The 14,629-nt window shown below is 44.0% G+C and overlaps 1 protein-coding gene across 5 annotated transcripts in view; it reads right to left on the bottom strand.

Moving 5' to 3' along the window:
- The window catches only part of RSPO2 (R-spondin 2), a 226,913-nt gene that overhangs the window by 76,431 nt on the left and 135,853 nt on the right, over window positions 1-14,629 (bottom strand). For all 5 annotated transcript variants that reach the window (XM_033929967.1, XM_033929968.1, XM_033929969.1 and 2 more), the window contains one exon: window positions 11,495-11,683. In XM_033929967.1, the coding sequence (XP_033785858.1) occupies window positions 11,495-11,683 (189 nt within the window). The remainder of the gene's footprint in view (window positions 1-11,494; window positions 11,684-14,629) is intronic.

Below are 14,629 nucleotides of genomic sequence, written 5' to 3'. Positions count from 1 at the left end.
GTCGGTGCTGGGACCGCTCCTATTCAATGTATTTATTAACGACCTGGAGGCAGGTACAAAATGTGAGGTTATTAAATTTGCGGATGACACCAAACTATACAGCAGGGTTGAAACCATGGAGGACTGCAAAGATCTCCAAAAAGATCTGACAGCGCTGGAAGAGTGGGCAAAAAAGTGGCAAATGAGCTTCAACATAGGGAAATGCAAGGTCATGCACATAGGGAAAAAGAACCCGATGTACACTTACACAATGGGGGGATCACCGCTAGGGGTGAGTAACATTGAAAGAGAACTGGGAGTGATGGTAGACACATCATTGAAGGCATCGGCGCAGTGCGCCTTGGCCTCAAGGAAGGCAAACAAAATGTTGGGCATCATTAAGAAGGGTATCATGACCAGGACGAAGGAAGTCATCCTGCCACTGTATCGTGCAATGGTGCGCCCGCACCTGGAGTACTGTGTCCAGTACTGGTCGCCGTACCTCAAGAAGGACATGGCGGTACTTGAGAGAGTCCAGAGAAGAGCAACTAAGCTAATAAAGGGTATGGAGGACCTCTCATATACTGACAGACTGAAAAAGCTGGGGCTTTTCTCCCTAGAAAAGCGGAGACTTAGAGGAGACATGATAGAAACCTTCAAGATCATGAAGGGCATAGAAAGAGTAGATAGGGACAGATTTTTCAAATTATGGGGAACCACAAGTACAAGGGGGCACTCAGAGAAATTGAAAGGGGGAAGGTTTAGAACAACTGCCAGGAAGTTCTTTTTCACCCAGAGGGTGGTGGACACATGGAACGCACTACCGGAGGATGTGATAAGCAGGAGCACGCTACAGGGCTTCAAAGAAGGTTTAGATAGGTACCTGGAAGACCAAGGGATTGAGGGGTATAGATAGGAGTAGAGGTAGGTTATAGGGATAGGATTAGAGACAGTACAGAATTAGTCAGGGACACTGTTCAGGCAACTAGGCCTGATGGGCCGCCGCGGGAGCGGACCGCTGAGCAAGATGGACCTCTGGTCTGACTCGGCGGAGGCAACCTCTTATGTTCTTATGTTCTTAATTGGCATTCTGTCACTGTGCTAAAATTCTACCAATACCTATCAACTGGAACCTCATTAAGAGATTAACCATACGTGACTTTGAAGTACAAGTGACATTAAACCTAGCATGAGTAACATTAAAAATGTTTCCCGACTAACATTTAAGAGTCAAAGCATTGAAATATGTCTTTGTGCCCCCCCACACACACACACACACACAAAAAGTAGATACTATGGCCAACTCCCAAATCTTCTATTGTCTTGTGGATCCATCATAGAGGAAATCACTACCTAATTGGAAAGGTTTAATGGATTGTTCTTTTTTTGTCAAGAAAACCTCCCCGTGCAGAAGGCACATGTGGTGCATAAATGCAGATATATAACTCACTTGGAATAAGATAACAATAATGAACAGAACGCAGCATTTCCCAGTCTTAAGTCTGGTTCAAGTATATTAGGAAGGGAGTAAACTGGTGAACGGAATCAAAACCAGACAGAGCATGTAGGATTGAATTCAGTGTTCAAAACTAATTATCTCCAAATGTAGCAAATTTAATCCAACCACTTGGTTAGATTTTTTTGCATTATAGGATGAACAGTTTCAGTGCTATAAAAGTACTGGGGGAAAAAAAGCATTTTACATGTATTTATATTTTTGTATTTTTTTAGGCTTCCTTTTCGACTGATTACATGCCGTCTTAGATGGCATTATTAGCACACCCAGTTTATCCAATATTACAAGCTCACATACCCCCTCCTTTACTAACATGTAGCATGGGTTTCAGCGCCGGCAGCGGCAGTAACTGCTCCGACGCTCATAGGAATTCTATGAGCGTCGGAGCAGTTACCGCCGCTGCCTGCGCTAAAACCCGCGCCACGTGTTAGTAAAGGAGAGGGGTAGTTAGGCATTATTTGGTGGTTGTGCTCTTTTTCTGTTTGCAAAATAAAATGTTAAACTCTCGAGACTACGGCGGGAGCTCACGGCAGCCATTTCCTATTGGCGATCTACATGGGGCAGGAGCGTAGGAAGATCGCTCCTGCCCCGAAAGCCCGCTAGACCCCCAGGTAAGGCCAGGATGCCGGGGGCAAAAATATGGGGGTTTTTTTCCCCCTCCCCCCAAAAAAATCACAATTATGTGAAATCGTGAGTGCGGAAACCGCGAATGGGGAGGGGGAAGTGTATGCTAATATATCTCATGCATATTCATTGGGGAAATTCTGAAAACCCGACTGGATTGCGGCCCTCGAGAACTGACATTTGACATCCCTGCCTTAGATGGAACAGAGAGGGGAAGGGGAGATACTGGCCGCCTAAAGGGGACAAGTGAAGGGGTGATGCTGGACTAATGATTTAAAATTTACAATGCATCAAGATTTACCAAGACCAGGAAGCACGCAAATCTACAGAGCAATACTTTTTAAACCAATAGGAGGAAATATTTTTTCACTCAGAGAATAGTTAAGCTCTGGAATGCGTTGCCAGAGAATGTTGTAAGAGCGGTTAATGTAGCTGGTTTTAAAAAAATTTTGAACAAGTTCCTGGAAGAAAAGATCATAAACTACTGATGAGACAGACATGCCCTGGATCGGTGGCTCCTACTATTTGGGTTTTTGTCAGGTACTTCTGACTTGGATTGGCCTCCGTGAATATGGGATTCTGGGCTAGATGGGCATTGGTCTGATCCAGTAAGGCTATTCTTATGTTCTTATGTAATGTATGGGGGTTGAATAGCTGAAGGTTTGCCTAGAGCAGGGGTGTGAAAGTCTATCCTCGAGGGCCGCAATCCAGTCGGGTTTTCAGGATTTCCCCAATGAATATGCTTGAGATCTATTTGCATGCACTGCTTTCATTGTATGCTAATAGATCTCATACATATTCATTGGGGAAATCCTGAAAACCTGACTGGATTGCAGCCCTCGAGGAGGGACTTTGACACCCCTGGCCTAGAGCATGAGATACCATTAGGCACACACACAAATCAGACGCTGTTCTTAAAATCTACAAAAAATTGGACCACTGCAGCTCAGTAGTTGTTTAATTAAAACCAATTGCAAGTCTTGTTTAGAATCAGATACATAACTTGTGCTTATAATACAGTAAGAAATTCAGTATCCCTTCCTCATAACGGCTAATAGACATCCAGCTGAAAATGGTCATAACTGATCTTATTAACACACTAGTCTTATAGCCCATTACATTAATGGGTGCTAGAATATATTTGTGTGTGTTTATTTATTTCTCTCTCTCTTTCCTTAGCCGCTTTCTGTATTTCTGTCTTTCTTTCTGTGTTTATTTTTCCTCGGCTATCCACCCATTCTTCCTTCTTTTTACCTTCCCTGTGTCCACCACCACCCTTTCACTGCTCCCCTTATCCAGCAGCAGCCCTTCTCCCTTTTTTTTTTATCTCCCCCCTGTCTATCAGCACCTCTTTCATGTCCCCCTGTCCAGCAGTAGGCCTCCCTTCCTTTATCTTCCCCCCCATCTCTTCCCCTGTCCATCAGCACCTCTTTCCTGTCCCCCTGTCCAGCAGTAGGTCACCCTTCCTTTATCTTCCCCCCCATCTCTTCCCCTGTCCATCAGCATCTCTTTGCTGTCCCCCTGTCCAGCAGTAGGCCTCCCTTCCTTTATCTTCCCCCCCCATCTCTTCCCCTGTCCATCAGCACCTCTTTCCTGTCCCCCTGTCCAGCAGTAGGTCTCCCTTCCTTTATCTTCCCCCCCATCTCTTCCCCTGTCCATCAGCACCTCTTTCCTGTCCCCCTGTCCAGTAGTAGGCCTTCCTTCCTTTTTCTTCCCCCCTTGCCCAGGCCTCCCTTCCTTTTTCTACTCCCCCCTCCCTGTCTGTTCCCCTGTCCAGCAGCACCCCTTACCTCGCATCTGGCATCTGGACAGCCGCCGCAGCCTGTAGCCGCTGCAGCCGACAGTCTCCACTGCATTGCCCCCGCCGCGCCATCTTGAAGAGTGTCGAGCGGCGACGGAGGTGACGGTGGATTAGCCGCTGAAGGAGGAGACTGGTGGGGAACGGAGAACAGGTTCAGGGCTGCCAGGGGGGAGGGAAGAGGGGAGGATTGAGCCCGGCTGAGACAGGCAGGAAGAGGAAGGCGAGGCAGGTGAGGCTATCAGGCAAGGGAGAGAGGGGATGCCAGGTGTTTGGGGGTCATGGTTGAGAGTGGCAGGCAATGGGAGGAGAAAACAGCCGCCGAGGCCGACATCCGCCTCGGGGGAAAGAGAGACAGATATTCGTGCGCATGCGCACTCCTACCTGCGGTGCCCTACAGCTCACAGACAAAGGGAACACGCAGGTGGGAGTGTGCATGCGCGGCTTAGGGTTTTATTATATTAGATACTACTGCTATATCTCTCCTCCACAAACACACCATGTCTTCCAAGCTATAGAATAAAATGTGATGGCCTTTGTTATATAGAGAGGGGCACAGCTCGAGATTCTGAAGCAGGCTTCCAACATTCATTTGAGGATGGATATAAAGTTATATGGGTTAATACAATACAACTTCTTATATCCCGCAATTTTTGACAGGGAATCATTCTGGCTTACCACAAGATGAGATACATTTGTGATATAGTGTTATTGATAAGTGAGTTTAATATTGCCAGGTTAGTTTAGGATGGCAGTCTGTGGAATGAAGAGGGCTGGGAAGAGTTGAGTCTACTGGGAGAAGACATAGGTCTTTAATCTTAACTACTCAAATATTACCAAACTAAACTTTAAAAAAACAAAACAAAACGTACACAGGGGACAGGTGAATTGTGTATGGCTAGCAATCTAGTGTTCTTTGCCTAGAGCAGCGTATCGCAAACTGTGTGCCGCGGCGAGATGCTGAATGGGCCATGAGATGCTGGCGCCGGCTGACTGCCTATCCTGTAGGCAGTCAGCAGGCACTGGCGCCTCTCCTCCTTGCCGGCACCCTCTTGCAACCCCTCCCCCACAAGCGCAGTAATAGCAAGCTCAGGGCCACACATGTGTGTGACATCATCGTATCGACATCAGCGCCCTTCAGACACGGCCCTAGAATTTAGTGTGCCATGGCTTCAAAACATTTGCGAGACACTGGCCTAGGGCAAGGATACTGTCTGTCTAGCACTATGAATGAACACATGTCTGCAATTTCATGCTATTGAGCAACACAGGGCACTAAAATACTACAGACAGCTCTGATTATTCATGCATCTAATCTACCAAGACTAATCCAAGTTATGATTACATGGGGCAGGATTTATTAGAAACAATGGCAAATCTGAATCTGCATTTTATTACAATATAGGTATTTCTTTCAACTTTTTTTTTACAAAGTAATGGCTATGACGGAGCTTTAGGTCCTGTGGCTTGAGCAAGGCCACACAGTAAATGGCAGAAATGGGAACAGTGTTCTAGAATCTACATATGTTATGTGTACCAAAGCAAATAATTAATATATCCATGTCTTAAAATGTACCATTTCACTCAGGCAGTGGTTACCCGCAGTAAAATTGGGCTTTTACAACTATCATGTTTGCAATCAACAACTGGAAGGGCTAGGTTTTTATTAGTAATAGTCTGCACTGTGGACATTATAGGAACCAGCTCTATGGGAGTATTGAACAAACTCCTTGACTGCATGCAGAGAGAGGTAATTTCCTTTGGGTTTAGCTCCCCAATAAATTTGAAAACTTGGCTCCTATGTGTTATACCAGCCTTGTATACAATCCAGAATTTTTTTTAAAAAAAACAACCATTGATGTTACTGAATGCAAGGACCATATGCTCTGAAAATTTACAATCAAAAGTACCGTATTTTCGCGGATATAACGCGCACCCGTGTAAAACGCGCACACGGGTATAGCGCGCAGAAATCACAATGACATGTACAAAAACTTTTGTATACCGCGCTCACGGGTATACCGCGCATGATGCCCGACGCTCCTTTCGCCCGCCCTGACTTTCCGTGCGCTGTCCCGACTCTCCGTTCACCCCCCCTGACTTCCGTGCACTGCCCTGACTTTCCATGCGCTGTCCCGACTCTCCGTTCACCCCCCCTGACTTTCCGTGCACTGTCCTCCCTTGAAGTCCTGTCCCCCCTTGAAGGTCTGTCCCCATCCTGAAAGCCTGATGCCCCCCCCCGACATCCGATACATCCCCCCCCCCGGCAGGACCACTCGCACCCTCACCCCGAAGGACCGCCGACTCCCCAACAATATCGGGCCAGGAGGGAGCCCAAACCCTCCTGGCCACGGCGACCCCCTAACCCCACCCCGCACTACATTACGGGCAGGAGGGATCCCAGGCCCTCCTGCCCTCAACGCAAACCCCCTCCCCCCAACGACCGCCCCCCCCCAAGAACCTCCGCCCGTCCCCCAGCCGACCCGCGACCCCCCTGGCCGACCCCCACGACACCCCCACCCGCCTTCCCCGTACCTTTGTGTAGTTGGGCCAGAAGGGAGCCCAAACCCTCCTGGCCACGGCGACCCCCTAACCCCACCCCGCACTACATTACGGGCAGGAGGGATCCCAGGCCCTCCTGCCCTCGACGCAAACCCCCCTCCCACCCAACGACCGCCCCCCCCAAGAACCTCCGACCGCCCCCCCAGCCGACCCGCGACCCCCCTGGCCGACCCCCACGACCCCCCCACCCCCCTTCCCCGTACCTTTGGTAGTTGGCCGGACAGACGGGAGCCAAACCCGCCTGTCCGGCAGGCAGCCAACGAAGGAATGAGGCCGGATTGGCCCATCCGTCCTAAAGCTCCGCCTACTGGTGGGGCCTAAGGCGCGTGGGCCAATCAGAATAGGCCCTGGAGCCTTAGGTCCCACCTGGGGGCGCGGCCTGAGACACATGGTCGGGTTGGGCCCATGTGCCTCAGGCCGCGCCCCCAGGTGGGACCTAAGGCTCCAGGGCCTATTCTGATTGGCCCACGCGCCTTAGGCCCCACCAGTAGGCGGAGCTTTAGGACGGATGGGCCAATCCGGCCTCATTCCTTCGTTGGCTGCCTGCCGGACAGGCGGGTTTGGCTCCCGTCTGTCTGGCCAACTACCAAAGGTACGGGGAAGGGGGGTGGGGGGGTCATGGGGGTCGGCCAGGGGGGTCGCGGGTCGGCTGGGGGGGCGGTCGTTGGGGGGGAGGGGGGTTTGCGTCGAGGGCAGGAGGGCCTGGGATCCCTCCTGCCCGTAATGTAGTGCGGGGTGGGGTTAGGGGGTCGCCGTGGCCAGGAGGGTTTGGGCTCCCTTCTGGCCCGATATTGTCGGGAAGTCGGCGGTCCTTCGGGGTGGGGGTGCGAGTGGTCCTGCCGGGGGGGGGATGTATCGGACGTCGGGGAGTCGGCTGGGCAAGAGGGCTTGGGCTCCCTCTTGCTCCGATCGTGGATGCGGGTGCGGGTGGGAGCGCGTGCGAGCGGTCGTTCGGGGTGGGGGTGCGAGCGGTCCTGCTGGGGGGGTGAATCGGGCGTCGGGCGGGGTGGGAACTATGTTTAAAAACTTTTGTATACCGCGCTCAGGCATATAACGCGCGAGGGGTATGCGCGGTAGGTAAAAACACGTATAACGCGCGCGTTATATCCGCGAAAATACGGTAATAAATTTCTCAAATTATTTTATAATATATAAATTTCATCTCATTATATTATTTCCCTGGTAGCACTATAAGCTGGCTAGTACTTGTGCTTGAAAACAATCCCTGCAGGTTCCTTTCTCATAGAATCTAACTTCTGTACACTTCATCACTACTATGAAGCCTTGTACAAGCCATCTGGCTGCACATCAAATGAAAATAAATATATAAAAATAAATTATACCCAACAGAGCCTGAAAGTTCTTTGGAATCGCCCAAATAATATCCAAACCAGAATACTTAATAGTTTAAATGAAGACCATAATTTACTTCCATGCAAAAATAGTCTCCACACACATGAACAACCTCAGCTACACAGGCATTGCTATGAGGGGGCAGGATGGGGGAGAGCAAGCACCCCCCCAAAAAAAAAAAAACCAACAATAAATTGCCTAGCCACTCCTTTGCCACCCCCAAACAAAATGAGTGCAGGTAGCCAACAATGATTTTTTAAAAGGGCTCCAGAGGTGATCCAGGAAATTATAGACTGGTGAGCTTGGCGTCAGGGCCAGGCAAAACAGTAGAGACCATTATAAAGAACAAAATGACAGAACATAGATCTGTACATAAGGATGGATTAATGAGAGAAAGCCAACATGGATTTAGTCAAGGGAAATCATGCCTCGCCAATCTACTGCATTTCTTTGAAGGGATGAATGAAAATGTGACTAAAGGTGAGCCAGTTGATATTGTATAATTTGGATTTTCAAAAGGCATTTGACAAAGTACCTCATAAGAACATAAGAAGTTGCCTCCACCGGGATCAGACCAGAGGTCCATCGCGCCCAGCAGTCCGCACCCGCGGTGGCCCATCAGGTCCATGACCTGTCAAGTGTTCCCTGCCCTAAAAAAACCTATCCTTACTTCTATCCGTATCCCTCAATCCCCTTATCCTTCAGGAATTTATCCAAACCTTCTTTGAATCCCTGTAGTGTCTTCTGTCCTACCACAACCTCCATGAAAGACTTCTGAGTAAATTAGAAAGTCATGGGATAGAAGGTAATACCCTTTTATGGATTAAGAACTGGTTGAAAGACAGAAACAGAGAGTAGGTTTAAATGGTCAATATTATCAATGGAGAAGGGTAAATATTGGGGTTTACCAGAATTCTATACAGGATGAGAAAGAACAAATAATTCTTTAGAAAATACCCTTCTCAAAAAACTTTCAAAAATCTTAATCAGAATTATTCAGAGGTGTTATTCTACTGTGAGAAGCTGATAACTACCTTAATAGGTTTCAATTATTTTCAAAGTAGGCAGAGCCTCAGATCCCCGTGTGTTGTAAAACCTTAACAATCACACTAGAAAGGGAATTAACCTCACTGGCTCATGCTCCCCCTCCTGCCCTTATCTGTTAACTGTTATTAAATGTCTATGATAGAAGGTTTAGTAAATGTGCAATTATCTAGACAAATTTGAAATTCCACACAATTTTCAGTCTGGTTTTCGATCAGGATTTAGCACAGAAACAGTATTAGCCTCATTAATAGATCACATTCATAGTTTGTTCAAATTGGGCTCTAGTGCATTAATCCTACAATTGGACTTTGTAGACTATGAAATATTATTACTGTGTTTGGATTCTATTGAAATTTCAGGAAGCGTATGCAACTGGTTCCAAGGTTTCCTGAGAAATAGGTCATACCAGGTAGCTAGTGCTGGACAATATTCCACTAGGTGGGTAAATGAAAGTGGTGTCCCTCAGGGTTCACCATTCTCACCAACTCTATTCAATGTTTATCTAGCACCATTGGGTTTCTTATTACATAGTTTACAAGTAAAATTCTATATTTAAGCAGATGATATTACAATACTTATTCCTTTAACTGTTTTCACAACAGAAGTGTTGAATCAAATTGCTTTCATTCATACACAAGTGGAAAACTGGACTTCTATATTTAAACTGAAACTTAACCCGGGTAAATCAAAATTCTTCCTTGCTAGCCCTAATGAAAAACTTACTGAAACAATGCTCTTTTGAAATGGTCAAAATTATCCGATAGTTCCCACCTTAAAAATATTAGGTGTTACATTAGACCGCTCTTTATCATTCAAGGCCCATACAGATTTATTGGTTAAAAGATGCTTCATTGTTCTTTGGACGTTGCATACTATTAAAAAATATTTTGATTTTATATCATTTAAATTTTTGGTTCAAACAACAATTCTTTCAATATTGGACTACTGTAATGGTATTTACTTGGGCTCATACAAAAAAACAATCAGTCGATTAAGAATAATACAAAATACAGCAATTCGTTTGATTTTTAATTTGAAAAAACACGATCATATTAGTTTATATTATCAAAAGCTCCACTGGTTGCCGTTTGAGGTCAGAGTGTTATTCAAATTTGGTTGCATTTGTTTGAAAGTTTTATTTGGTCTAGCACCATCTTATCTTTCTTCCCATTTTAGATTTCTTACTATTAAGAAAAACATTCACAGATCCGGTTGGTTTTATTTTCCGTCAGTAAAAACATGCCGTTATAAAAATTTTTTGGATAGGACCTTGGCATTCCAAGCAGGAGTAATGAATTCATGTTTGAATGCTCTCATTTCCCCATCCCTTACCTATTATCAATGTCGGAAAGATCTTAAAACTTATCTATTTAAACAATACAAAACACAATATTGATTTTATTCTTAAATTTATTGTAGTCAATTTCTACTATCTTTTTTTTTTTTTTTTTTTTAGTTCATGATCACTCGTTTAAACAATTCTACAGACTATTTTTATTTATTTTAGTATAATCAACTTGTATTGTGTAATTACTAGCTTTGATAGTTTTTATAGGGCTGTATTTTGCTATTTAGTATTTTATTTTGAACTGTGTTATTTTCATTTATAATAATTGTTATATGGCTTTTTATTTCTAATTGCCTAGTGTAATTATTATTGTGTAAACCGCCATGAGCTGATGGTTTGGCGGTATATAAAAATAAACTAATACTATAATTATTTAAGTGATGCACGTGGCAAAGAGGAAACCGAGCTATAACTATGTGATGTAGGGTTCCACGTTAGAAGGCACTACCCAGGAAAAAGATCTAGGTGTCATCGTTGAGGATACGTTGAAACCCTCAGCTCAGAGTCCGCCGGGGTGGTGACTAAGAAAGCAAATAGAATGTTAGGAATTAATCAGGAAAGAAATGGAAAACAAAGATGAAAATGTTATAATGCCCTTGCATCACTCTATGGTATGGCTGCCTTTCAAATACTGTGTGCAGGTCTGGGTGCCATATCTCAAAAAAAGATATAGCGTAATTAGAAAAGATACAGAGATGAACGATGAAAATGATAAAAGGGATTGGACGACTTCACTTTGAGGAAAGGCTAAAGTGGCTATGGCTCTTCAACTTGGAAAAGTGACAGCTCAGGGGTGATATGATAAGAGGTCTATAAAATACTGAACGGGGTGAAAAGGGTAGCTATGAATCGCTTGTTTATTCTTTCCAAAAATGCTAAGACTAGGGGGGCATGCGGTAAAGTTACTAAGTAGTAGATTTAAAACAAACCAGAGAAAATATTTCTTCACACATTATTGAGACAATGTGGGGAAATTCACTGCTTAGTCCAAGGATAAGCAGGATAAAATCTGTTTTACTACTTGGGAGTTTGCTAGGTACTTAGGACCTGGGTTGGCCACTGTTGGAAACAGGATACAGGGCTTAATGGATCGTCAGTCTGTCCCAGTATGGCAATTCTTATGTTCTTTTGTTTCCCTGGTTCTCAGCCTAGCGTTCTAACCATTGGACTACAACTTCATTACTTTAAAACACTCCACAACCACAAAATGAGTCCAGCAAAAAAAAAAAAAAAAAATGCAAGTACTTTGTGATAATACTCGTCTTACCTCCTGGACAATGCCTCACGGCCATTTTACATCTTCTAGACTCTGCAATTGTTGGACAAAGTATTGTATCTTTTGCCGGCTTTTTGACAATTTGTCGCGTTCTTGTCTCCAGACCCCACTTAAATCCACATGTTCTATTGTTTCTGCTGCAAGTTCCCCACTCGCTCCACTGGCCTACCTCACAGCCTTCTAGAGGAGGGAAACAATTAAAAAAATAAAATTTAGCATGATGCTTATGACCCAATACACAACCACCGCTACTAAACCATTTATCTATCTATTTTTAATTTCCTAGAATTTATTGACTGCCTCTTTAAAGAAATTCATTTACCCCCTCTACAAAGCTGCGCTAGAGTTTTTAGCATTGGCTGCTGCAGTAACAGCCTAGACACGCATAGGAATTCTATGAGCTTCGGAGATGTTACCGCGGTGGCCAGTGCTAAAAACGTTAGCGCAGGTTTGTAGAGGAGGGGGTAAAGGAGGTATACATCACGATTAAACAATAATTTAAAAATACAAATTTCAACAGGATATTATAGGAATCCAATCTTATTTCATTAAAATGCAATTAAATAAAATTCAAAGTACCTGATTAAAAGACATAAGCTTTCAGGAATATTTTAATCACATGAAAGAAGTAGTAGAAATCAAGCTGAGGTTATAACTGAACACACAAATAACTACAATGCACATATTTTCCTTCTGCTGGTACCAGCTGACCTTCCAAATGAACACATTTTTAAAAACCTCCCCAGAGAATTAATGCACTTACACATATACCTGATACTATGAAAAAAAATCTGGGTTATTTAATCATGCATGTATTTTCAAAAGTATGATTATACAGATGCCCAAACCTGCCAATGGACAATGTTTCTGCTCAATCTGGGTAAAGATAGATATTCAATACTTTACACCAGGTGTGTCCAACCTTTTGGCTTCCCTGGACTGCATTGGCCGAAAAAAAATGTTTCTGGGGCCGCACAAACGCTGCAGCAAGACAGAGGAGGGAGCTGACAAGACGGTAAACACCCGGGGGCAGCAGAGGAAAACACTGCATTGCCCTCGACCGGGGCCACACCAAATACTTCACGGGGCCGCATGCGGCCCTCGGGCCACAAGTTGGACACCCCTGCTTTACACTAACCTCAAACTCAGCATTTTATAAGCTTTGGGCTAGATTCAGTAAATGGCTACCAGAATTAGGGGTTTAAAAAATTGGCTTTCAAAGATGAAAGGTTTGGACAATTTCCTAGAGGAAAAATCCATACTCTGTTATTGAGACAGACATGGGGGAAGCCACTCCTTGCCCTGGATCGGTAGCATGGAATGTTGCTACTCTTTAGGATTCTAGAATCTTGCTACTCTTTGGGGGGTTCTGTATGGATTTTTGCTACTATTTGGGGTTCCAGAATCTTGCTTACTCCAACATAATAGAATGTTGCTACTCCTTGGGTTTTAGCCAGGTTCTAATGACCTGGATTGGCCACCATGAGAACAGGCTACTGGGTTAAAAGGACCATTGGTCTGACCCAGTAAGGCTATTCTTATGATTTTATGTTCTTATGTTCTAATAGCCTTGAGTGCTGATTTCAAAACCCAAATTTAGGCACCAGGATTAATTCCAAGCATATCCCCAGTATCCTATAATACTGTGTTCAAATTTTAGGAATGTCCCTGACCCACCCATGGACCTCCCATTGCCATTCCTCCTTCTAAGACCCATACTATGGGATTCAGGTGCACATTGTAACAAAATAGCACATAGCAAGATGAATACCCAGATCTAAATTGGTGCCAATTAAGTCCAATTAGCAACCAATTGGCACTATTTAACTCATTGGCCATCAAATATATCCCCTCTTTTACTAAGGTGCGCTATGCTTTTTAGCGCATGCTAATCATGCACTAAACGCCTACGCGTGTATGTTATCCTATGGACATGTTAGCTGTTAGCACACGCGTTGATTTAGCACATGCTAAACACGCGCTAAAATGCTTAGTGCACCTTTGTAAAAGAGGGCCATAGAATCCTAGGGTTTATGTACAAAAATAACTTTTAAACGTGTCTTCTTTGTTAGACATATATACAGTAGCTGCACCAAAAATAAAGTGTCTTTTTATTGAAATAAAATTGGTGATTTAAATTCTCATTGCAAACAGGAATAACACTTTTAAGATACAAAACATTGGCATTAAATAGTTGATTACAATATAAATTTGTATGACAACCTTATACTATTATCCAGTGGAAACTGGATAGCCCAGTTATTCCAGTATCAGAAGAATTATGCTGGGTAAGTGTGAAATAAAGAAAAAGTGGTCCAGGGGTGCCTGCAAGTGTCAAGCAGGAAGGGAAAAGGCGTAGAAACAAATAGGCTAAATGTTAGAAGATGTTTCCTCCATTTCTACATGCCATAGCCAAATTGTATAAGTCTAGATTTAGGTGCTAGGAATGTGCCTATTTGAATCCATTTCTATTAAAAAAAAAAAAAAAAAGCACCTACTAATCTTTATAGAATCTAGCATAAGAGGAATGGTGCGACCACTTAAATTCGGGCTGAAGAGATCATGTTAGTCCCTACTATAGATTGCTGCACTGGTTACCGGTGGAGGCACGTGTAATATTTAAATTCTCTTGTATTTGTTTCAAGTTGATTTGGGGACTGGCCCCTACCTATCTTGTGTCTCATTTTGTACTATACAACCCCACGAGGAGAACCAGAAATTGTAATTTATTTGCCTATCCAAAGTGTTATATAGATACAGGTCATTTTGGGATAGGACTTTTATGTTTCAAGCAAGTAAACAGCAGTCCTGGTTAGGTAATTACATTAGTGGAGCCAGGTTGACCTATGGCGCTTTTCGGAAAGAAATTAACTGTACTATTTGATAGATTCATTTCCTAAATAGAAGTTGCATTAATTGCTATAATTTTATATGAATTGCAATAACTCTACTCTGATTATCCTTAAGAAATATATTGTACTTTTCCTATTTGTATTTTGTACTTCGCTGACTGTCCAGCTCTCTTCGATGTAAACCGCCACAATCGTTTGATTGTGGTGGTATAGAAGAATAAAGTTGTTATTATTATTATTAATGATAAACACCAGCCATAGAGTTAGGGTTCCT

This window comes from Geotrypetes seraphini, chromosome 2 (assembly GCF_902459505.1).
Source record: "Geotrypetes seraphini chromosome 2, aGeoSer1.1, whole genome shotgun sequence".
In the NCBI taxonomy this organism is placed as follows: Eukaryota; Metazoa; Chordata; class Amphibia; order Gymnophiona; family Dermophiidae; genus Geotrypetes; species Geotrypetes seraphini.
The sequence above is the reverse complement of the archived record's forward strand: the minus strand, read 5'-3'. Positions and strand labels throughout refer to the sequence as shown.